Source organism: Salmo salar, chromosome ssa04, assembly GCF_905237065.1.
Source record: "Salmo salar chromosome ssa04, Ssal_v3.1, whole genome shotgun sequence".
Lineage (NCBI taxonomy): Eukaryota > Metazoa > Chordata > Actinopteri > Salmoniformes > Salmonidae > Salmo > Salmo salar.
In genome coordinates, this window is record NC_059445.1 from 86,321,003 (window position 1) to 86,348,065 (window position 27,063).

General features: G+C 40.8%; 1 protein-coding gene across 1 annotated transcript in view; it reads left to right on the forward strand.

Annotated features, from left to right (window-relative positions):
- LOC106574788 (neurobeachin) overlaps positions 1-27,063 on the forward strand; it is a 306,741-nt gene that overhangs the window by 94,736 nt on the left and 184,942 nt on the right. The window contains exons 6-7 of the mRNA XM_045717441.1: positions 1,712-1,833; positions 24,374-24,500. Of these exons, the coding sequence (XP_045573397.1) occupies positions 1,712-1,833; positions 24,374-24,500 (249 nt within the window). The remainder of the gene's footprint in view (positions 1-1,711; positions 1,834-24,373; positions 24,501-27,063) is intronic.

Sequence of the window (27,063 nt, forward strand, 5' to 3'; positions counted from 1 at the left end):
TATCAACCCATGGAGGTCTGGATTTGGAGTCACACTCAAAATTAAAGTGGAAAACCACACTACAGGCTGATCCAACTTTGATGTAATGTCCTTAAAACAAGTCAAAATGAGGCTCAGTAGTGTGTGTGGCCTCCACGTGCCTGTATGACCTCCCTACAACGCCTGGGCATGCTCCTGATGAGGTGGCGGATGGTCTCCTGAGGGATCTCCTCCCAGACCTGGACTAAAGCATCCGCCAACTCCTGGACAGTCTGTGGTGCAACGTGGTGTTGGTGGATGGAACGAGACATGACGTCCCAGATGTGCTCAATTGGATTCAGGTCTGGGGAACGGGCGGGCCAGTCCATAGCATCAATGCCTTCCTCTTGCAGGAACTGCTGACACACTCCAGCCACATGAGGTCTAGCATTGTCTTGCATTAGGAGGAACCCAGGGCCAACCGCACCAGCATATGGTCTCACAAGGGGTCTGAGGATCTCATCTCGGTACCTAATGGCAGTCAGGCTATCTCTGGCGAGCACATGGAGGGCTGTGCGGCCCCCCAAAGAAATGCCACCCCACACCATGACTGACCCACCGCCAAACCGGTCATGCTGGAGGATGTTGCAGGCAGCAGAACGTTCTCCACGGCGTCTCCAGACTCTGTCACGTCTGTCACGTGCTCAGTGTGAACCTGCTTTCATCTGTGAAGAGCACAGGGCGCCAGTGGCAAATTTGCCAATGTTGGTGTTCTCTGGCAAATGCCAAACGTCCTGCATGGTGTTGGGCTGTAAGCACAACCCCCACCTGTGGACGTCAGGCCCTCATACCACCCTCATGGAGTCTGTTTCTGACCGTTTGAGCAGACATATGCACATTTGTGGCCTGCTGGAGGTCATTTTGCAGGGCTCTGGCAGTGCTTCTCCTGCTCCTCCTTGCACAAAGGCGGAGGTAGCGGTCCTGCTGCTGGGTTGTTGCCCTCCTACGGCCTCCTCCACGTCTCCTGATGTACTGGCCTGTCTCCTGGTAACACCTCCATGCTCTGGACACTACGCTGACAGACACAGCAAACCTTTCTGCCACAGCTCGCATTGATGTGCCATCCTGGATGAGCTGCACTACCTGAGCCACTTGTGTGGGTTGTAGACTTTGTCTCATGCTACCACTAGAGTGAAAGCACCGCCAGCATTCAAAAGTGACGAAAACATCAGCCAGGAAGCATAGGAACTGAGAAGTGGTCTGTGGTTACCACCTGCAGAACCACTCCTTTATTGGGGGTGTCTTGCTAATTGCCTATAATTTCCACCTGTTGTCTATTCCATTTGCACAACAGCATGTGAACTGTATTGTCAATCAGTGTTGCTTCCTAAGTGGACAGTTTGATTTCACAGAAGTGTGATTGACTTGGAGTTACATTGTGTTGTTTAAGTGTTCCCTTTATTTTTTTGATCAGTATAGTTTCACACAGACGAAGAGTCATTTTTCAACCCGGTCAAATAGTCCTGTTTTTTGGTGCTAGGTTCCTGTCGGTGACTTGATATACTTGTGTCTGTGATTGGCAGATGATGTGTTGTCTGTGATTGTGATTGGTTTATGATGTGTTGATTGGCTGATGGTGTCTTGTCTGTGATTTGTGATTGGTTTATGATGTGTTGTCTGTGATTGTGATTGGTTTATGGTGTGTTGTCTGTGATTGTGATTGGCTGATGGTGTGTTCTGTCTCCTCCCCCAGGCCATAGCGTTGCCGCCCATCGCTAAGTGGCCTTACCAGAACGGCTTCACTCTCAACACCTGGTTCAGACAAGATCCCCTCAACAACATCAATGTAGACAAGGACAAACCATACCTCTACTGGTGAGAACTACAACCTATCTCAACCTCACCGCAACCTAAACGAAACAAACCGGACCCTCAACCTAACCGCAACCTAAACTAAACTAACTCAACCTAAACTCAACCTAAACTAAACGAACCTCAACCTAAACTAAACTAACTCAACCTAAACTAAACTAACTCAACCTAAACTAAACAAACCTCAACCTAAACTAAACGAACCTCAACCTAACTCAACCTAACTTAAACAAACCAAACCTCAACCTAAACTAAACTAACTGAACCTATCCTCAACCTAACTTAAACAAACTAAACCTCAACCTAAAACAACCTAACCTAAACTAACCTCAAAATAACTCAACCTTTCCTCAACCTAACTTAACCTAACCTCAACCTAAACTAACCTAACCTCAACCTAACTTAACCTAACCTCAACCTAAACTAATCTAACCTAACCTCAACCTAAACTAATATAACTGAACCTCAACCTAACTCAAACTAACTCAACCTAACTTAACTAACCGAACCTCGACCTAACCTCAACCTAAACTAAACTAACCTCAACCTAACCGAACCTCAACCTAACCTCAAAATAACTTAACCTAACCTCAACCTATCCTCAACATGACCTGTATTGATATAGCTCACTCTAATATCTCTACTGCTGTACATGCTGAACTGATCTTGTGTAGATTCTCCCGGTGTCCATACGTATAATATATCTACTGTTACTGTGTAGACTACATACATGTACAGTCCTTAGCCACATACACCTTAGCCAAATACATTTAAACTCAAGTTTTCACAATTCCTGACATTTAATCCTAGTGAAAATTCCCTGTCTTAGGTCAGTTAGGATCACCACTTTATTTTAAGAATGTAAAATGTCAGAATAATAGTAGAGAGAATAATTTATTTCAGGTTTTATTTCCTTCATCACATTCCCAGTGTGTCGGAAGTTTACATACACTCAATTAGTATTTGGTAGCATTGCCTTTAACTTGTTTAACTGGGGTCAAACGTTTCGGGTAGCCTTCCACAAGCTTCCACATTATGTTGGGTGAATTTTGGCCCATTCCTCCTGACAGAGCTGGTGTTACTGAGTCAGGTTTGTAGGCCTCCTTGCTCGCACACGCTTTTTCAGTTCTGTCCACAAATGTTCTATATGATTGAGGTCAGGGCTTTGTGATGGCCACTCCAATACCTTGACTTTGTTGTCCTTAAGCCATTTTGCCACAATTTTGGAAGTATGCTTGGGGTCATTGTCCATTTGGAAGACCCATTTGCGACCAAGCTTTAACTTCCTGACTGACTGTCTTGAGAGGTTGCTTCAATATATCCACATAATTTTCCTCCCTCATGATGCCATCTATTTTGTGAAGTGCACCAATCCCTCATGCAGCAAAGCACCCCCACAACATGATGCTGCCACCCCTGTGCTTTACGGTTGGGATGGTGTTCTTCGGCTTGCAAGCCTCCCCATTTTTCCTCCAAACATAACGATGGTCATTATGGCCAAACAGTTCTATTTTTGTTTCATCATTTACATTTACATTTACATTTAAGTCATTTAGCAGACGCTCTTATCCAGAGCGACTTACAAAATGGTGCATTCACCTTATGATATCCAGTGGAACAACCACTTTACAATAGTGCATCTAAATATTTTAAGGGGGGGGTTAGAAGGATTACTTTATCCTATCCTAGGTATTCCTTAAAGAGGTGGGGTTTCAGGTGTCTCCGGAAGGTGGTGATTGACTCCGCTGTCCTGGCGTCGTGAGGGAGCTTGTTCCACCATTGGGGTGCCAGAGCAGCGAACAGTTTTGACTGAGCTGAGCGGGAACTGTGCTTCCTCAGAGGTAGGGGGGCCAGCAGGCCAGTGGTGGATGAACGCAGTGCCCTTGTTTGGGTGTAGGGCCTGATCAGAGCCTGAAGGTATGGAGGTGCCGTTCCCTTCACAGCTCCGTAGGCAATCACCATGGTCTTGTAGCGGATGCGAGCTTCAACTGGAAGCCAGTGGAGAGAGCGGAGGAGCGGGGTGACGTGAGAGAACTTGGGAAGGTTGAACACCAGACGGGCTGCGGCGTTCTGGATGAGTTGTAGGGGTTTAATGGCACAGGCAGGGAGCCCAGCCAACAGCGAGTTGCAGTAATCCAGACGGGAGATGACAAGTGCCTGGATTAGGACCTGCGCCGCTTCCTGTGTGAGGCAGGGTCGTACTCTGCGAATGTTGTGGAGCATGAACCTACAGGATCGGGTCACCGCCTTGATGTTAGTGGAGAACGACAGGGTGTTGTCCAGGATCACGCCAAGGTTCTTAGCACTCTGGGAGGAGGACAAAAGGGAGTTGTCAACCGTGATGGCGAGATCATGGAACGGGCAGTCCTTCCCCGGGAGGAAGAGCAGCTCCGTCTTGCCGAGGTTCAGCTTGAGCTGGTGGTCCGTCATCCACACTGATATGTCTGACAGACATGCAGAGATGCGATTCGCCGCCTGGTTATCAGAAGGGGGAAAGGAGAAGATTAATTGTGTGTCGTCTGCATAGCAATGATAGGAGAGACCATGTGAGGATATGACAGAGCCAAGTGACTTGGTGTATAGCGAGAATAGGAGAGGGCCTAGAACAGAGCCCTGGGGGACACCAGTGGTGAGAGCGCATGGTGCGGAGACAGATTCTCGCCACGCCACCTGGTAGGAGCGACCTGTCAGGTAGGACGCAATCCAAGCGTGGGCCGCGCCGGAGATGCCCAACTCGGAGAGGGTGGAGAGGAGGATCTGATGGTTCATCAGACCAGAGGACATTTCTCCAAAAAGTACGATCTTTGTCCCCATGTGCAGTTACAAACCGTAGTCTGGCTTTTTTATGGCGGTTTTGGATCAGTGGCTTCTTCCTTGCTGAGTGGCCCTTCAAGTTCATGTCGATATAGGACTCGTTTTACTGTGGATATAGATACTTTGGACCTGTTTCCTCCAGCATCTTCACAAGGTCCTTTGCTGTTGTTCTGGGATTGATTTGCACTTTTCCCACCAAAGTACGTTAACCTCTAGGAGACAGAACGCGTCTCCTTCCTGACCGGTATGACGGCTGCGTGGTCCCATGGTGTTTATACTTGCGTACTATTGTTTGTACAGATGAACGTGGTACCTTCAGGCGTTTGGAAATTGCTGATGAACCAGACTTGTGGAGGTCTACAATTTTTTTGTCTGAGGTCTTGGCTGATTTCTTTTGATTTTCCCATGATGTCAAGCAAAGAGGCACTGAGTTTGAAGGTAGGCCTTGAAATACATCCACAGGTACACCTCCAATTGACTCAGATGATGTCAATTAGCCTATCAGAAGCTTCTAAAGCCATGACATATTTTCTGGAATTTTCCAAGCTGTTTAAGTGAAATCAACACCAAAAATAAACAATAAACAGTAAACAATAAACAAACCCATAACCCCTTTCCAGCAATCAATCACATAGAAAACCACTGATTCCCCTCAGACAGATGTCTATGTATCAGGGGAGAAGCTCCACATGATATCTGATTTTACGGCCTCATACTTGATTCCAACCTCTCTTTTTTAAAAAGCAAATCAAAAAGGTAATTCAAATAACCAAATGCAACCTAGCTAATTTCCCAAACATATGAAATAGTTTTACTACAGAGGTACCAAAACTATACTTCAAGGGCTCAGAGCGAGTGACGTCACCGATTGAAATGCTATTAGCGCGCACCAGCGCGGTTACACTCACCCCCCTTACAAAGAGTGCGTCTCTACGTCTTACAGGAACGTGCACACCGACCAGGCACACGCACAACTGTGATTAATTTGCACTGTTCCTGCGAAATAAAATTAACTCACCTTTAACCTCCCTGGGCAAGGTGGGACGTTTGTGTCCCACCTAGTCAACAGCCAGTGGAATCGCGTGGTGCGAAATACAAATACCTCAAAAATGCTATAACTTCAATTTCTCAAACATATGACTATTTTACACCGTTTTAAAGACAAGACTCTCGTTAATCTAACCACATTGTCCAATTTCAAAAAGGCTTTACAGCAAAGCAAAACATTAGATTATGTCAGGAGAGTACCCAGTCAGAAATAATCACACAGACATTTTTCAAGCTAGCATATATGTCACAAAAACCAAAACCACAGCGAAATGCAGCACTAACCTTTGATGATCTTCATCAGATGACAACCCTAGGACATTATGTTATACAATACATGCATGTTTTGTTCAATCAAGTTCATATTTATATCAAAAACCAGCTTTTTACATTAGCATGTGATGTTCAGAACTAGCATACCCACCGCAAACTTCCTGTGAATTTACTAAATTACTCACGATTAACGTTCACAAAATACATAACAATTATTTTAAGAATTATAGATACAGAACTCCTTTATGTAATCACGGTGTCAGATTTTAAAATAGCTTATCGACGAAAGCACATTTTGCAATATTCTGAGCAGATAGCTCGGCCATCACGGCTAGCTAATTTGACACCCACCAAGTTTGGCCCTCACCAAACTCAGATTTACTATAAGAAAAATTGGATTACCTTTGCTGTTCTTCATCAGAATGCACTCCCAGGACTTCTACTTCAACAACAAATGTTGTTTTGGTTCCAAATAATCCATAGTTATATTCAAATACCTCCGTTTTGTTCGTGCGTTCAGGTCAGTATCCGAAGGGTGACACGCGAGCGCATTTCGTGACAAAAAATTTCAAAATATTCCATTACCGTACTTCAAAGCATGTCAAACGCTGTTTAAAATCAATTTTTATGCAATTTTTCTTGTAAAATAGTGATAATATTCCAACTGGGCGACGTTGTATTCATTCAAAGGCTGAAAGAAAAAAAATGGATAATTCTCATGAACGCGCTTCTCAGTGTCACGGTTCCCAGCCTGACCACTCACAAACAGAGCTGCTGTACTTCGCCCAGAGACTGCAGACACCCCATTACACTTTCTGGCGCCTTCTGAGAGCCAATGGAAGCCTTAGAAAATGTCACGTTACAGCAGAGATGCTGTATTTTCGATAGAGATGCAACAGAAGGAGAACACATTGTCAGACAGGGCACTTCCTGTATGGAATCTTCTCAGTTTTTGGCCTGCCATATGAGTTCTGTTATACTCACAGACACCATTCAAACAGTTTTAGAAACTTTAGAGTGTTTTCTATCCAAATCTGCTAATTATATGCATATTCTCGTTTCTGGGCAAGAGTAGTAACCAGTTTAAATCGGGTAAGTTTTTTTTATCCGTCCGTGCAAATACTGCCCCCTAGCCCCAACAGGTTAAAGGCACAGTCAACTTAGTGTACGTAAACTTCTGACCCACTGGAATTGTGATACAGTAAAATAATCTGTCTGTAAACAATTGTTGGAAAAATGACTTGTGTCATGCACAAAGTAGATGTCCTAACCGACTTGTCAAAACTATAGTTTGTTAACAAGAAATGTGTGGAGTGGTTGAAAAAAGAGTTTTAATGACTCCAACCTAAGTGTATGTAAACTTCCTGTCTTCAACTGTAGCTAGCATGTGATTACTGCTACAGTGCTATTTGGGTTGTTAATCAGATTTGTCCTGCCGTTTTTGATTTCTTATAATTTTTTCCCTTTTTGTCAGGGGCCAGTAACAAACACCTGCTATAACACCTACTAAACTCTATATGCAACCAATAAACTTTGATTTGATTTTAACCTAACCTCCACCTAACCTAAATATAACCTAACCTCAAACTAACTTTAACCTAATCTTAATCTAATCTAACCTATCCTCAACCTCCACCTCATTTTAACCCTTGTGTTGTCTTATGGCTACAAAATGCCTCGCCACTATGTTTAACAGCAGAGAAAACCCCCTAAATTATATTTTATTAACTTGAAATTTGATGACTTTTCCTAGAGTGACCCCAACATCAGAAAAAGTGAAACATCGCCTTTGTGCATATTTCAATGTACACCATCAGGGTACCAAGATTGTCTTAGGGTCAATTATAAAATAATTTACAAATACACACAACACACACACACACACACACACACACACACACACACACACACACACACACACACACACTGTGAGACATTGAGATCTGATTGAACTCAGACAAAACTAAAACTTCCTTGTGCATGTGCAGCATCTCCCCTCCATGACCCAAGTTCACAGACAAAATAAAAACTATTTCAGACAAAATAAAAATGTCTTGAAAGCATTGTTTATTAATGGGGAATGCAGTCAGAGGTTATAAAAGTGCTGCAGATGACCCCAGTTCTCTCTTTGCTGAAGCCATGAGTGCACGTTTTAGTGCCCAACAGGTCATAGATCAGATTTTGCATGCTTTATCTTCAGATGAAGAAGAAATCCCCCCCAAGCTGAAAGAGACATTTTTTTCTTTCAAAGAACAACAAAATAACATGGTCCTTGTCACCATATGACAACCAGGGCAGGATGGCAGCACAACAGGTCATAAGGATGACCCCAGGGCCCACAAGGCATGCAGTTGCCCAGGACAACGCCTCAACATTCTACGTGTTCATCACACCAGCCATCGAAAAAATCATCCTGGAGATGTCAGTTTTGGAGGATTTCTGTAAATATGGAGACAACTGGAAAAGGATGGATGAGAGTGACCTGCGTGCCTACATAGGGCTGCTAATCTTAGCGGGTGTGTATAGGTCCCGAGGCGAGGCCACATGTAGTCTCTGGGATGCAGAGAGTGGAAGGGTGATTTTCCACTGAAATGCCACTGAAAGTCTTTCACACTTTCTTAAGAATGCTACGATTTGATAACCGTGAGTCGAGACCTGCAAGACGTGTGAGAGACAAACTGGTGGCCATAAGAGAGGTCTGGGAGAAGTGGGTGGAGCGTCTGCCATACCTCTACAACCCTGGGCCTGAAGTAACAGTGGATGAGGCCACACCTCTACAACCCTGGGCCTGAAGTAACAGTGAATGAGCAACTGGTTCCATTCTGAGGTACGTTTTTATTTTCATATCTGTAATCTAAGTGATTTTCACAGATTTTATTATGTATTGCTGTAATATCATTGATTTATGTGATTGTTTTCTGTCACACTGATACTAATTACTGATAGTAATCTCTTTTGTCATAAGGTCGCAGTCCTTTCCGGCAGTATATGCCCAAGCAAGCCAGCAAAGTATGGCATCAAGATATGGGTGGCCTGTGACGCACAATCCTGCTATGCTTGGAAGATGCAAGTCTACACAGGGAAGCCGACCAGTGGAGGCCCAGAGAAGAACCAGGGGATGCGGGTTGTGCTTGATGTGACAGATGGACTGAGGGGGCACAGTGTCACATGTGACAATTTCTTCACCTCTTATGACCTCAGCCAGCAGCACCTGAAGAGGAAGATCACCATGGTTGGCACAGTTAGAAAGAACAAGCCTGAGCTCCCCCCTGCACTCCTCACAACAAGGGGGGGAGAGGCCTTCTCATCAAAATTTGCCTTCACCCCCACCACCACTCTAGTTTCTTACCTCCCAAAGAGGAACAAGAATGTGGTCCTCCTGAGCACACTGCACAAAACAGCTGAGATCAGTGATCGTGAGGACAGGAAGCCAGCCATCATCCTGGACTACAACCACAACAAAGGAGGTGTGGACAACCTGGACAAGGTGATTGGAACTTACAGCTGCAGGAGGATGACTGCCCGCTGGCCCCATGGTCATCTTCCATAACATCATTGATGTTTCCTCATACAATGCCTTCGTGATATGGAACAAGATCAATCCTACCTGGACGCCTGATGAGCGGAACAAGAGGAGGGTGTTCCTGGAGCAGCTGGGAAAGGCACTTGTAACCCCACACATTCAAAGAAGGGAGCACCTCCTCTGCAAAGCACCCTTTGCAGCGCTTGTGAAAGCTGTTCAGGTGGCTGAATCTTGTCCTGATCCACCTGAGGCTGCAGCTGGGGCAGGCAAGAGGAGGAGATGCCAATTCTTACCCCCCAAAGAAGAACTGTAAAACAAATACTGTGCTGCACATGTGAGAAATACATCTGCAAAGTCCATGCACACATACTTGCATACTGTCCTACATGTGCTAATTAGAGTTGATTGATTTATGTTCTTCACGTTTTTGTTTTGTATCTATTATCTTATTCTTATTTATTGTTGTTGTTTATACACCTTGTGGGTGGGGGCAATGGTTAAAAAAATGGGAGAAGACTAGTATTTTGCATTTGAATTCCTCATTGTACAGTATATAAGAATATATCACTATGCTGCCAAAAAAAGTTCAAGACAGTTATTGTTCCCCTTCAATAAAATGTATTCAAAACTACTTTCTGCACATTTCTGCTACTTTCTTAGTGCTATCTCTTGCTACAAAAATGTATGTTTACACCTATGCAGTACCTTTAGCAATAGGGTTCCTCAGTCGAGCAGGGAGTTTCAAACACAGATTCAACCTAACTCAGTGACTAAAAATCTCAATATAATCAATTTTAAATACAGGCTGTAACACAAGAACATTTTTAAAAAGTCAAGGGGTTTGACTACTTTCTGCACATTTCGACTACTTTCTTAGGCTATGCAAGAGCTATCTCTTACTAAAACAGTAATGTTTACACCTATGCTATACCTTTAGCAATAGTAATAATAATAAACCTCTACTTTAGTAAAGAAAACAATTATGACAGGTGTGTTGTAATAAAAAAAACACTGTTGTCCACTGATTTAAATGCAGTCTTTCTGCATTGTGAGGAGGGAATATCCAGATATTAACAAAGTTTGTGATGAATGACAGGTTGTTTCTTAATTCAAAATAGATTTGGGGTTTAAAATTCAATTAAGCTGCTTTATTTTAGGGGTTTAGTGGAGGAGGGCCATTTGTTACCCTTAGGACAAGGGGGAGTATACAGAATGTTAAGACTATACACAGGCTAACCTAAATCCAACGAGAAATTAGACATCTGCTGAGTCAAAGGGGGATAGAGATGGAAAGAAGGAGGGGGAGAGAGAGAGAGAGAGAGAGAGAGAGAGAGAGTGGGAATTAATGTGTGCCTGATTTTAATGGATCAAACTGTCATCTCAAAATACGTGAATGAACTCTGGATAAATAGGTAGATAATTGAGAAATGGAAAAAAAAAAAAAAAAGTGAACAGAAACAATCCAGGCATAAATAAACGGTAGATTAATAGAAAAATGACTTTAAATGGTGTTAAATGTCAGATGAGTCCATTAGTGATCGGAGGGACGGGGGCTCGCTGTGAGACAACGTTAGTGGTAGCTGTTAGCCACAGTCACAATTCATTAGCTATGACCTTTCATTACAGCTGCTTCTCACTCTCGTTCAGTCTCTCACTCTCTCTCTCTCTCTCTCAAGCCTCACATGCTCACAGAAATCTCTGTTTGAGTTGACAGACAGACAGACAGACAGACAGACAGACAGACAGACAGACAGACTGACAGATAGTAACAGGTAGTTACTACAGTAGATTCAGTAGATTCTAACAGGTAGTTACTACAGTAGATTCTAACAGTTAGTTACCACAGTAGATTCAGTAGATTCTAACAGGTAGTTACTACAGTAGATTCAGTAGATTCTAACAGGTAGTTACCACAGTAGATTCAGTAGATTCTAACAGGTAGTTACCACAGTAGATTCAGTAGATTCTAACAGGTAGTTACTACAGTAGATTCAGTAGATTCTAACAGTTAGTTACTACAGTAGATTCAGTAGATTCTAACAGGTAGTTACTACAGTAGATTCAGTAGATTCTAACAGGTAGTTACCACAGTAGATTCAGTAGATTCTAACAGGTAGTTACCACAGTAGATTCAGTAGATTCTAACAGGTAGTTACTACAGTAGATTCAGTAGATTCTAACAGGTAGTTACTACAGTAGATCCTAGCAGGTAGTTACTACAGTAGATTCAGTAGATTCTAACAGGTAGTTACGACAGTAGATTCAGTAGATTCGAACAGTTAGTTACTACAGTAGATTCAGTAGATTCTAACAGGTAGTTACTACAGTAGATTCAGTAGATTCTAACAGGTAGTTACTACAGTAGATTCAGTAGATTCTAACAGGTAGTTACTACAGTAGATTCAGTAGATTCTAACAGTTAGTTACTACAGTAGATTCTAGCAGGTAGTTACTACAGTAGATTCAGTAGATTCTAACAGTTAGTTACTACAGTAGATTCAGTAGATTCTAACAGTTAGTTACTACAGTAGATTCAGTAGATTCTAACAGGTAGTTACTACAGTGGATTGTAACAGGTAGTTACTACAGTAGATTCAGTAGATTGTAACAGGTAGTTACTACAGTAGATTGTAACAGGTAGTTACTACAGTAGATTCAGTAGATTCTAACAGTTAGTTACTACAGTAGATTCAGTAGATTCTAACAGGTAGTTACTACAGTAGATTCAGTAGATTCTAACAGGTAGTTACCACAGTAGATTCAGTAGATTCTAACAGTTAGTTACCACAGTAGATTCAGTAGATTCTAACAGGTAGTTACTACAGTAGATTCAGTAGATTCTAACAGGTAGTTACCACAGTAGATTCAGTAGATTCTAACAGGTAGTTACCACAGTAGATTCAGTAGATTCTAACAGGTAGTTACTACAGTAGATTCAGTAGATTCTAACAGTTAGTTACTACAGTAGATTCAGTAGATTCTAACAGGTAGTTACTACAGTAGATTCAGTAGATTCTAACAGGTAGTTACCACAGTAGATTCAGTAGATTCTAACAGGTAGTTACCACAGTAGATTCAGTAGATTCTAACAGGTAGTTACTACAGTAGATTCAGTAGATTCTAACAGGTAGTTACTACAGTAGATTCAGTAGATTCTAACAGGTAGTTACTACAGTAGATTCTAGCAGGTAGTTACTACAGTAGATTCAGTAGATTCTAACAGGTAGTTACTACAGTAGATTCAGTAGATTCTAACAGTTAGTTACTACAGTAGATTCAGTAGATTCTAACAGGTAGTTACTACAGTAGATTCAGTAGATTCTAACAGTTAGTTACTACAGTAGATTCAGTAGATTCTAACAGGTAGTTACTACAGTAGATTCAGTAGATTCTAACAGGTAGTTACTACAGTAGATTCAGTAGATTCTAACAGTTAGTTACTACAGTAGATTCAGTAGATTCTAACAGGTAGTTACTACAGTAGATTCAGTAGATTCTAACAGGTAGTTACTACAGTAGATTCAGTAGATTCTAACAGGTAGTTACTACAGTAGATTCTAGCAGGTAGTTACTACAGTAGATTCAGTAGATTCTAACAGGTAGTTACTACAGTAGATTCAGTAGATTCTAACAGTTAGTTACTACAGTAGATTCAGTAGATTCTAACAGTTAGTTACTACAGTAGATTCAGTAGATTCTAACAGGTAGTTACTACAGTGGATTGTAACAGGTAGTTACTACAGTAGATTCAGTAGATTTTAACAGGTAGTTACTACAGTAGATTGTAACAGGTAGTTACTACAGTAGATTCAGTAGATTCTAACAGGTAGTTACTACAGTAGATTCAGTAGATTCTAACAGGTAGTTACTACATTAGATTCTAACAGGTAGTTACTACAGTAGATTCAGTAGATTTTAACAGGTAGTTACTACATTAGATTCTAACAGGTAGTTACTACAGTAGATTCAGTAGATTCTAACAGGTAGTTACTACAGTAGATTCAGTAGATTCTAACAGTTAGTTACTACAGTAGATTCAGTAGATTCTAACAGGTAGTTACTACAGTAGATTCAGTAGATTCTAACAGGTAGTTACTACAGTAGATTGTAACAGGTAGTTACTACAGTAGACTCAGTAGATTGTAACAGGTAGTTACTACAGTAGATTGTAACAGGTAGTTACTACAGTAGATTCAGTAGATTCTAACAGGTAGTTACTACAGTAGATTCAGTAGATTCTAACAGGTAGTTACTACAGTAGATTCAGTAGATTCTAACAGTTAGTTACTACAGTAGATTCAGTAGATTCTAACAGTTAGTTACTACAGTAGATTCAGTAGATTCTAACAGGTAGTTACTACAGTAGATTCAGTAGATTCTAACAGGTAGTTACTACAGTAGATTCTAACAGGTAGTTACTACAGTAGATTCAGTAGATTCTAACAGGTAGTTACTACAGTAGATTCAGTAGATTCTAACAGGTAGTTACTACAGTAGATTCAGTAGATTCTAACAGGTAGTTACTACAGTAGATTCAGTAGATTCTAACAGGTAGTTACTACAGTAGATTGTAACAGGTAGTTACTACAGTAGACTCAGTAGATTGTAACAGGTAGTTACTACAGTAGATTGTAACAGGTAGTTACTACAGTAGATTCTAACAGGTAGTTACCACAGTAGATTCAGTAGATTCTAACAGTTAGTTACCACAGTAGATTCAGTAGATTCTAACAGGTAGTTACTACAGTAGATTCAGTAGATTCTAACAGGTAGTTACCACAGTAGATTCAGTAGATTCTAACAGGTAGTTACCACAGTAGATTCAGTAGATTCTAACAGGTAGTTACTACAGTAGATTCAGTAGATTCTAACAGTTAGTTACTACAGTAGATTCAGTAGATTCTAACAGGTAGTTACTACAGTAGATTCAGTAGATTCTAACAGGTAGTTACTACAGTAGATTCAGTAGATTCTAACAGGTAGTTACTACAGTAGATTCAGTAGATTCTAACAGGTAGTTACTACAGTAGATTCAGTAGATTCTAACAGTTAGTTACTACAGTAGATTCAGTAGATTCTAACAGGTAGTTACTACAGTAGATTCAGTAGATTCTAACAGGTAGTTACTACAGTAGATTCAGTAGATTCTAACAGGTAGTTACTACAGTAGATTCAGTAGATTCTAACAGGTAGTTACTACAGTAGATTCAGTAGATTCTAACAGGTAGTTACTACAGTAGATTCAGTAGATTCTAACAGGTAGTTACTACAGTAGATTCAGTAGATTCTAACAGGTAGTTACTACAGTAGATTCAGTAGATTCTAACAGGTAGTTACTACAGTAGATTCTAGCAGGTAGTTACTACAGTAGATTCAGTAGATTCTAACAGGTAGTTACTACAGTAGATTCAGTAGATTCTAACAGTTAGTTACTACAGTAGATTCAGTAGATTCTAACAGGTAGTTACTACAGTAGATTCAGTAGATTCTAACAGGTAGTTACTACAGTAGATTCAGTAGATTCTAACAGGTAGTTACTACAGTAGATTCAGTAGATTCTAACAGGTAGTTACTACAGTAGATTCAGTAGATTCTAACAGGTAGTTACTACAGTAGATTCAGTAGATTCTAACAGGTAGTTACTACAGTAGATTCAGTAGATTCTAACAGGTAGTTACTACAGTAGATTCAGTAGATTCTAACAGGTAGTTACTACAGTAGATTCAGTAGATTCTAACAGGTAGTTACTACAGTAGATTCAGTAGATTCTAACAGGTAGTTACTACAGTAGATTCAGTAGATTCTAACAGGTAGTTACTACAGTAGATTCAGTAGATTCTAACAGGTAGTTACTACAGTAGATTCAGTAGATTCTAACAGGTAGTTACTACAGTAGATTCAGTAGATTCTAACAGGTAGTTACTACAGTAGATTCGTAGCAGGTAGTTACTACAGTAGATTCAGTAGATTCTAACAGGTAGTTACTACAGTAGATTCAGTAGATTCTAACAGGTAGTTACTACAGTAGATTCAGTAGATTCTAACAGGTAGTTACTACAGTAGATTCAGTAGATTCTAACAGTTAGTTACTACAGTAGATTCAGTAGATTCTAACAGGTAGTTACTACAGTAGATTCAGTAGATTCTAACAGGTAGTTACTACAGTAGATTCAGTAGATTCTAACAGGTAGTTACTACAGTAGATTCAGTAGATTCTAACAGGTAGTTACTACAGTAGATTCAGTAGATTCTAACAGGTAGTTACTACAGTAGATTCAGTAGATTCTAACAGGTAGTTACTACAGTAGATTCTAGCAGGTAGTTACTACAGTAGATTCAGTAGATTCTAACAGGTAGTTACTACAGTAGATTCAGTAGATTCTAACAGGTAGTTACTACAGTAGATTCAGTAGATTCTAACAGGTAGTTACTACAGTAGATTCAGTAGATTCTAACAGGTAGTTACTACAGTGGATTGGATTCTAACAGGTAGTTACTACAGTAGATTCAGTAGATTCTAACAGGTAGTTACTACAGTAGATTCGTAACAGGTAGTTACTACAGTAGATTCAGTAGATTCTAACAGGTAGTTACTACAGTAGATTCAGTAGATTCTAACAGTTAGTTACTACAGTAGATTCAGTAGATTCTAACAGGTAGTTACTACAGTAGATTCAGTAGATTCTAACAGGTAGTTACTACAGTAGATTCTAACAGGTAGTTACTACAGTAGATTCAGTAGATTCTAACAGGTAGTTACTACAGTAGATTCAGTAGATTCTAACAGGTAGTTACTACAGTAGATTCAGTAGATTCTAACAGGTAGTTACTACAGTAGATTCAGTAGATTCTAACAGGTAGTTACTACAGTAGATTGTAACAGGTAGTTACTACAGTAGATTCAGTAGATTGTAACAGGTAGTTACTACAGTAGATTGCTAACAGGTAGTTACTACAGTAGATTCAGTAGATTCTAACAGGTAGTTACTACAGTAGATTCAGTAGATTCTAACAGGTAGTTACTACAGTAGATTCAGTAGATTCTAACAGGTAGTTACTACAGTAGATTCAGTAGATTCTAACAGTTAGTTACTACAGTAGATTCAGTAGATTCTAACAGGTAGTTACTACAGTAGATTCAGTAGATTCTAACAGGTAGTTACTACAGTAGATTGATTCTAACAGGTAGTTACTACAGTAGATTCAGTAGATTCTAACAGGTAGTTACTACAGTAGATTCAGTAGATTCTAACAGGTAGTTACTACAGTAGATTCAGTAGATTCTAACAGGTAGTTACTACAGTAGATTCAGTAGATTCTAACAGGTAGTTACTACAGTAGATTGTAACAGGTAGTTACTACAGTAGATTCAGTAGATTGTAACAGGTAGTTACTACAGTAGATTCAGAGTCTAACAGGTAGTTACTACAGTAGATTCAGTAGATTCTAACAGGTAGTTACTACAGTAGATTCAGTAGATTCTAACAGGTAGTTACTACAGTAGATTCAGTAGATTCTAACAGGTAGTTACTACAGTAGATTCAGTAGATTCTAACAGGTAGTTACTACAGTAGATTCAGTAGATTCTAACAGGTAGTTACTACAGTAGATTCAGTAGATTCTAACAGGTAGTTACTACAGTAGATTCAGTAGATTCTAACAGGTAGTTACCACAGTAGATTCAGTAGATTCTAACAGGTAGTTACTACAGTAGATTCAGTAGATTCTAACAGGTAGTTACTACAGTAGATTCAGTAGATTCTAACAGTTAGTTACTACAGTAGATTCAGTAGATTCTAACAGGTAGTTACTACAGTAGATTCAGTAGATTCTAACAGGTAGTTACCACAGTAGATTCAGTAGATTCTAACAGGTAGTTACTACAGTAGATTCAGTAGATTCTAACAGGTAGTTACTACAGTAGATTCAGTAGATTCTAACAGGTAGTTACTACAGTAGATTCAGTAGATTCTAACAGGTAGTTACTACAGTAGATTGTCTAGCAGGTAGTTACTACAGTAGATTCAGTAGATTCTAACAGGTAGTTACTACAGTAGATTCAGTAGATTCTAACAGGTAGTTACTACAGTAGATTCAGTAGATTCTAACAGGTAGTTACTACAGTAGATTCAGTAGATTCTAACAGTTAGTTACTACAGTAGATTCAGTAGATTCTAACAGGTAGTTACTACAGTAGATTCAGTAGATTCTAACAGGTAGTTACTACGGTAGATTCAGTAGATTCTAACAGTTAGTTACTACAGTAGATTCAGTAGATTCTAACAGGTAGTTACTACAGTAGATTCAGTAGATTCTAACAGGTAGTTACTACAGTAGATTCAGTAGATTCTAACAGTTAGTTACTACAGTAGATTCTAGCAGGTAGTTACTACAGTAGATTCAGTAGATTCTAACAGGTAGTTACTACAGTAGATTCAGTAGATTCTAACAGGTAGTTACTACAGTAGATTCAGTAGATTCTAACAGGTAGTTACTACAGTAGATTCAGTAGATTCTAACAGGTAGTTACTACAGTGGATTGTAACAGGTAGTTACTACAGTAGATTCAGTAGATTCTAACAGGTAGTTACTACAGTAGATTGTAACAGGTAGTTACTACAGTAGATTCAGTAGATTCTAACAGGTAGTTACTACAGTAGATTCAGTAGATTCTAACAGTTAGTTACTACAGTAGATTCAGTAGATTCTAACAGGTAGTTACTACAGTAGATTCAGTAGATTCTAACAGGTAGTTACTACAGTTAGATTCTAACAGGTAGTTACTACAGTAGATTCAGTAGATTCTAACAGGTAGTTACTACAGTAGATTCAGTAGATTCTAACAGTTAGTTACTACAGTAGATTCAGTAGATTCTAACAGGTAGTTACTACAGTAGATTCAGTAGATTAACAGGTAGTTACTACAGTAGACTCAGTAGATTCTAACAGGTAGTTACTACAGTAGATTCTAACAGGTAGTTACTACAGTAGATTCAGTAGATTCTAACAGGTAGTTACTACAGTAGATTCAGTAGATTCTAACAGGTAGTTACTACAGTGGATTCAGTAGATTCTAACAGTTAGTTACTACAGTAGATTCAGTAGATTCTAACAGGTAGTTACTACAGTAGATTCAGTAGATTCTAACAGGTAGTTACTACAGTAGATTCAGTAGATTCTAACAGGTAGTTACTACAGTAGATTCTAACAGGTAGTTACTACAGTAGATTCAGTAGATTCTAACAGGTAGTTACCACAGTAGATTCAGTAGATTCTAACAGGTAGTTACCACAGTAGATTCAGTAGATTCTAACAGGTAGTTACTACAGTAGATTCAGTAGATTCTAACAGTTAGTTACTACAGTAGATTCAGTAGATTCTAACAGGTAGTTACTACAGTAGATTCAGTAGATTCTAACAGGTAGTTACCACAGTAGATTCAGTAGATTCTAACAGGTAGTTACCACAGTAGATTCAGTAGATTCTAACAGGTAGTTACTACAGTAGATTCAGTAGATTCTAACAGGTAGTTACTACAGTAGATTCTAGCAGGTAGTTACTACAGTAGATTCAGTAGATTCTAACAGGTAGTTACTACAGTAGATTCAGTAGATTCTAACAGGTAGTTACTACAGTAGATTCAGTAGATTCTAACAGGTAGTTACTACAGTAGATTCAGTAGATTCTAACAGTTAGTTACTACAGTAGATTCAGTAGATTCTAACAGGTAGTTACTACATTAGATTCTAACAGGTAGTTACTACAGTAGATTCAGTAGATTCTAACAGGTAGTTACTACAGTAGATTCAGTAGATTCTAACAGTTAGTTACTACAGTAGATTCAGTAGATTCTAACAGGTAGTTACTACAGTAGATTCAGTAGATTCTAACAGGTAGTTACTACAGTAGATTGTAACAGGTAGTTACTACAGTAGACTCAGTAGATTGTAACAGGTAGTTACTACAGTAGATTGTAACAGGTAGTTACTACAGTAGATTCAGTAGATTCTAACAGGTAGTTACTACAGTAGATTCAGTAGATTCTAACAGGTAGTTACTACAGTAGATTCAGTAGATTCTAACAGGTAGTTACTACAGTAGATTCAGTAGATTCTAACAGTTAGTTACTACAGTAGATTCAGTAGATTCTAACAGGTAGTTACTACAGTAGATTCAGTAGATTCTAACAGGTAGTTACTACAGTAGATTCTAACAGGTAGTTACTACAGTAGATTCAGTAGATTCTAACAGGTAGTTACTACAGTAGATTCAGTAGATTCTAACAGGTAGTTACTACAGTAGATTCAGTAGATTCTAACAGGTAGTTACTACAGTAGATTCAGTAGATTCTAACAGGTAGTTACTACAGTAGATTGTAACAGGTAGTTACTACAGTAGACTCAGTAGATTGTAACAGGTAGTTACTACAGTAGATTGTAACAGGTAGTTACTACAGTAGATTCAGTAGATTCTAACAGGTAGTTACTACAGTAGATTCAGTAGATTCTAACAGGTAGTTACTACAGTAGATTCAGTAGATTCTAACAGGTAGTTACTACAGTAGATTCAGTAGATTCTAACAGGTAGTTACCACAGTAGATTCAGTAGATTCTAACAGTTAGTTACCACAGTAGATTCAGTAGATTCTAACAGGTAGTTACTACAGTAGATTCAGTAGATTCTAACAGGTAGTTACCACAGTAGATTCAGTAGATTCTAACAGGTAGTTACCACAGTAGATTCAGTAGATTCTAACAGGTAGTTACTACAGTAGATTCAGTAGATTCTAACAGGTAGTTACTACAGTAGATTCAGTAGATTCTAACAGGTAGTTACTACGGTAGATTCAGTAGATTCTAACAGGTAGTTACCACAGTAGATTCAGTAGATTCTAACAGGTAGTTACCACAGTAGATTCAGTAGATTCTAACAGGTAGTTACTACAGTAGATTCAGTAGATTCTAACAGGTAGTTACTACAGTAGATTCAGTAGATTCTAACAGGTAGTTACTACAGTAGATTCTAGCAGGTAGTTACTACAGTAGATTCAGTAGATTCTAACAGGTAGTTACTACAGTAGATTCAGTAGATTCTAACAGTTAGTTACTACAGTAGATTCAGTAGATTCTAACAGGTAGTTACTACAGTAGATTCAGTAGATTCTAACAGTTAGTTACTACAGTAGATTCAGTAGATTCTAACAGGTAGTTACTACAGTAGATTCAGTAGATTCTAACAGGTAGTTACTACAGTAGATTCAGTAGATTCTAACAGTTAGTTACTACAGTAGATTCAGTAGATTCTAACAGGTAGTTACTACAGTAGATTCAGTAGATTCTAACAGGTAGTTACTACAGTAGATTCAGTAGATTCTAACAGGTAGTTACTACAGTAGATTCTAGCAGGTAGTTACTACAGTAGATTCAGTAGATTCTAACAGGTAGTTACTACAGTAGATTCAGTAGATTCTAACAGTTAGTTACTACAGTAGATTCAGTAGATTCTAACAGTTAGTTACTACAGTAGATTCAGTAGATTCTAACAGGTAGTTACTACAGTGGATTGTAACAGGTAGTTACTACAGTAGATTCAGTAGATTTTAACAGGTAGTTACTACAGTAGATTGTAACAGGTAGTTACTACAGTAGATTCAGTAGATTCTAACAGGTAGTTACTACAGTAGATTCAGTAGATTCTAACAGTTAGTTACTACAGTAGATTCAGTAGATTCTAACAGGTAGTTACTACAGTAGATTCAGTAGATTTTAACAGGTAGTTACTACATTAGATTCTAACAGGTAGTTACTACAGTAGATTCAGTAGATTCTAACAGGTAGTTACTACAGTAGATTCAGTAGATTCTAACAGTTAGTTACTACAGTAGATTCAGTAGATTCTAACAGGTAGTTACTACAGTAGATTCAGTAGATTCTAACAGGTAGTTACTACAGTAGATTGTAACAGGTAGTTACTACAGTAGACTCAGTAGATTGTAACAGGTAGTTACTACAGTAGATTGTAACAGGTAGTTACTACAGTAGATTCAGTAGATTCTAACAGGTAGTTACTACAGTAGATTCAGTAGATTCTAACAGGTAGTTACTACAGTAGATTCAGTAGATTCTAACAGTTAGTTACTACAGTAGATTCAGTAGATTCTAACAGTTAGTTACTACAGTAGATTCAGTAGATTCTAACAGTTAGTTACTACAGTAGATTCAGTAGATTCTAACAGGTAGTTACTACAGTAGATTCAGTAGATTCTAACAGGTAGTTACTACAGTAGATTCTAACAGGTAGTTACTACAGTAGATTCAGTAGATTCTAACAGGTAGTTACTACAGTAGATTCAGTAGATTCTAACAGGTAGTTACTACAGTAGATTCAGTAGATTCTAACAGGTAGTTACTACAGTAGATTGTAACAGGTAGTTACTACAGTAGACTCAGTAGATTGTAACAGGTAGTTACTACAGTAGATTGTAACAGGTAGTTACTACAGTAGATTCAGTAGATTCTAACAGGTAGTTACTACAGTAGATTCAGTAGATTCTAACAGGTAGTTACTACAGTAGATTCAGTAGATTCTAACAGGTAGTTACTACAGTAGATTCAGTAGATTCTAACAGGTAGTTACTACATTAGATTCTAACAGGTAGTTACTACAGTAGATTCAGTAGATTGTAACAGGTAGTTACTACAGTAGATTGTAACAGGTAGTTACTACAGTAGATTCAGTAGATTCTAACAGGTAGTTACCACAGTAGATTCAGTAGATTCTAACAGGTAGTTACTACATTAGATTCTAACAGGTAGTTACTACAGTAGATTCAGTAGATTCTAACAGGTAGTTACCACAGTAGATTCAGTAGATTCTAACAGGTAGTTACTACATTAGATTCTAACAGGTAGTTACTACAGTAGATTCAGTAGATTCTAACAGGTAGTTACTACAGTAGATTCAGTAGATTCTAACAGTTAGTTACTACAGTAGATTCAGTAGATTCTAACAGGGACAGTTATAGTCAGATTGAATTTGCCTCGTATTTACAGGAACCTCTGGTATCTAAATGTCCCGTGTGGCTCAGTTGGTAGAGCATGGTGGTTTTGCAACGCCAGGGTTGTGGGTTCGATTCCCACGGGGGACCAGTACGGGGAAGAAAAAAAATGTATGAAATGTATGCATTCACTACTGTAAGTCGCTCTGGATAAGAGCGTCTGCTAAATGACTAAGATCTAATTTGATCAGCATGGCAGGCTGTCAATGTATAATATTCAAAGTGAACATCATTCAGCAGTCAGTGGGCTTTGCCTGCACCTAGAGAGTGTTGTGGTCAGAGATATGTCCTAAATGGGTCCGTGGACAGCCTCTATCTCTGCACATAGCTCTGGTTGTGACCATAGAAATACAATTGAACAGATAGGCCCTACTCCAAAGCCATGTTCGTTGAAGAGATGGCTGTCATTTTGTTAAGTCTAAACTTTTGTAAAAGCTACTATAAGAACGGAACATTTTGATTTGTGTTCCGTATCCCAGCATTACCTGCTCCAGATGACATCATCACAGGGGATGAGCCCTGACCGCCAGCCTGGGAGAGAGCTTGTAATCCCATCTCCCTGGTAACCACCCATTGTCATGGTGACTGCTGAGCTCTCCGAGAAGGGTAGAGAGAGTTGCTGTGTGAGGAATGGAGAGGAGAGGGGGAGAGAGATGGATGGGAGGCTGTGACTGATAACCCCAGAGCCTTTATCATCCTTCCCCAGCAGGTCTCACTTTATCCCCCTGTCTGACACGGGCCTCCACACCACATCACCCCAGGAGACAAGACAGTAATACACTGGCTGTATACGCAGTGGGAATTGCCTTGGCACAGATGTAGACTTAGGCCTGTTTGAAGTGTGTTGAAGGACTAGATGGGGGGGGGGGGCTGATACTAGTGTTGGGCTGTTTTAACATGACCTTTTTATGACCTCTTGTTTCATCTGAAATGCTACAGGGATGACGATGTGTTTTATGTTTCGGAGGATGTTGTAAATTGATTGGACAAAGAGACTTGGTTGAGCTCGGCTGCCTGCTGATATAACATCAAAAAGAGGTTTATCATGAAAATACCGTTTACGTAATGTTTTCTCCCCTCCCTCCCTCCCTCCCTCCCTCCCTCCCTCCCTCCCTCCCTCCCTCCCTCCCTCCCTCCCTCCTCTCCTCTCCCTCTCCTCCCCTCTCTCCCCTCTCCCCTCTCTCCCTCCCTCTCCTCCCTCCCTCTCCCCTCTCTCCCTCCCCTCTCCCCCTCTCCCCCTCTCCCCTCCCTCTCCCCCTCTCCCTCCTCTCTCTCTCATCCCCCTCTCCCTCTCTCCCTCCCCTCTCCCCCTCTCCCCTCCCCTCTCCCCCTCTCCCTCCTCTCTCTCTCTCCCCCTCTCCCCCTCTCTCCCTCCCCTCTCCCCCTCCCTCTCCCCCCTCTCCCTCCTCTCTCTCTCATCCCCCTCTCCCCTCTCTCTCTCCCCCTCTCCCCCCTCTCCCTCCCCTCCCTCTCCCCCTCTCCTCCTCTCTCTCCCCCTCTCTCCCTCCCCTCTCCTCTCCCCCTCTCCCCCTCTCCCCTCCTCTCCCCCTCTCCCCCTCTCCCCCTCTCTCCCTCCCTCTCCCTCCTCTCTCCTCCCCCTCTCCCCCTCTCTCCCTCCCCTCTCCTCCTCCCTCCCCTCTCCCCCTCTCCCTCCTCTCTCTCATCCCCCCTCTCCCCCTCTCTCCCTCCCCCTCTCCCCCTCTCCCCCTCTCTCCCTCCCCTCTCCTCCCCTCCCCTCCCCTCTCCCCCTCTCCCTCCTCTCTCTCCCCCTCTCTCCCTCCCCCTCTCCTCCCCTCCCTCTCCCCTCTCTCCCCTCCTCTCCTCTCTAGTTTTCGAACCAGTAAAGGTATTGGTTACTCGGCTCACTTTGTGGGGAACTGTCTGATCGTGACGTCGCTAAAGTCCAAGGGGAAAGGCTTCCAGCACTGTGTGAAGTACGACTTTCAACCCCGCAAGGTAGGCACTGCACACACACTGAGGGTCCATCCCAATTGGCTCCCTGTTCCCTATATAGTGCACTACTTTAGATCAGAGCCCTATGGAACCCTATTCCCTATATATAGTGCACTACTTTAGACCAGAACCCTATGGAACCCTATTCCCTATATAGTGCACTACTTTAGACCAGAGCCCTATGGAACCCTATTCCCTATATAGTGCACTACTTTAGACCAAAGCCCTATTCCCTATATAGTGCACTACTTTAGACCAGAACCCTATGGAACCCTATTCCCTATATAGTGCACTACTTTAGACCAAAGCCCTATTCCCTATATAGTGCACTACTTTAGACCAGAGCCCTATGGAACCCTATTCCCTATATAGTGCACTACTTTAGACCAAAGCCCTATTCCCTATATAGTGCACTACTTTAGACCAGAACCCTATGGCACCCCATTCCCTATATAGTGCACTACTTTAGACCAGAGCCCTATGGCACCCTGTTCCCTATATATAGTGCACTACTTTAGACCAGAGCCCTATGGCACCCTATTCCCTATATAGTGCACTACTTTAGACCAGAGCCCTATGGCACCCTATTCCCTATATATAGTGCACTACTTTAGACCAGAACCCTATGGAACCCTATTCCCTATATAGTGCACTACTTTAGACCAAAGCCCTATTCCCTATATAGTGCACTACTTTAGACCAGAGCCCTATGGAACCCTATTCCCTATATAGTGCACTACTTTAGACCAAAGCCCTATTCCCTATATAGTGCACTACTTTAGATCAGAGCCCTATGGCACCCTATTCCCTATATATAGTGCACTACTTTAGACCAAAGCCCTATTCCCTATATAGTGCACTACTTTAGACCAGAGCCCTATGGAACCCTATTCCCTATATAGTGCACTACTTTAGACCAAAGCCCTATTCCCTATATAGTGCACTACTTTAGACCAGAGCCCTATGGAACCCTATTCCCTATATAGTGCACTACTTTAGACCAAAGCCCTATTCCCTATATAGTGCACTACTTTAGACCAGAGCCCTATGGCACCCCATTCCCTATATAGTGCACTACTTTAGACCAGAGCCCTATGGCACCCTGTTCCCTATATATAGTGCACTACTTTAGACCAGAGCCCTATGGCACCCTATTCCCTATATAGTGCACTACTTTAGACCAGAGCCCTATGGCACCCTATTCCCTATATATAGTGCACTACTTTAGACCAGAACCCTATGGAACCCTATTCCCTATATAGTGCACTACTTTAGACCAAAGCCCTATTCCCTATATAGTGCACTACTTTAGACCAGAACCCTATGGAACCCTATTCCCTATATAGTGCACTACTTTAGACCAAAGCCCTATTCCCTATATAGTGCACTACTTTAGATCAGAGCCCTATGGAACCCTATTCCCTATATATAGTGCACTACTTTAGATCAGAGCCCTATGGCACCCTATTCCCTATATATAGTGCACTACTTTAGACCAGAACCCTATGGAACCCTATTCCCTATATAGTGCACTACTTTAGACCAGAGACCTATGGAACCCTATTCCCTATATAGTGCACTACTTTAGACCAAAGCCCTATTCCCTATATAGTGCACTACTTTAGACCAGAACCCTATGGCACCCCATTCCCTATATAGTGCACTACTTTAGACCAGAGCCCTATGGCACCCTGTTCCCTATATATAGTGCACTACTTTAGACCAGAGCCCTATGGCACCCTATTCCCTATATATAGTGCACTACTTTAGACCAGAACCCTATGGAACCCTATTCCCTATATAGTGCACTACTTTAGACCAAAGCCCTATTCCCTATATAGTGCACTACTTTTGACCAGAGCCCTATGGAACCCTATTCCCTATATAGTGCACTACTTTAGACCAAAGCCCTATTCCCTATATAGTGCACTACTTTAGACCAGAACCCTATGGCACCCCATTCCCTATATAGTGCACTACTTTAGACCAGAGCCCTATGGCACCCTGTTCCCTATATATAGTGCACTACTTTAGACCAGAGCCCTATGGCACCCTATTCCCTATATAGTGCACTACTTTAGACCAAAGCCCTATTCCCTATATAGTGCACTACTTTAGACCAGAGCCCTATGGAACCCTATTCCCTATATAGTGCACTACTTTAGACCAAAGCCCTATTCCCTATATAGTGCACTACTTTAGACCAGAGCCCTATGGCACCCATTCCCTATATAGTGCACTACTTTAGACCAGAGCCCTATGGAACCCTGTTCCCTATATATAGTGCACTACTTTAGACCAGAGCTATGGCACCCTATTCCCTATATAGTGCACTACTTTAGACCAGAGCCCTATGGCACCCTATTCCCTATATAGTGCACTACTTTAGACCAGAGCCCTATGGCACCCTATTCCCTATATAGTGCACTACTTTAGACCAAAGCCCTATTCCCTATATAGTGCACTACTTTAGACCAGAGCCCTATGGAACCCTATTCCCTATATAGTGCACTACTTTAGACCAAAGCCCTATTCCCTATATAGTGCACTACTTTAGACCAGAACC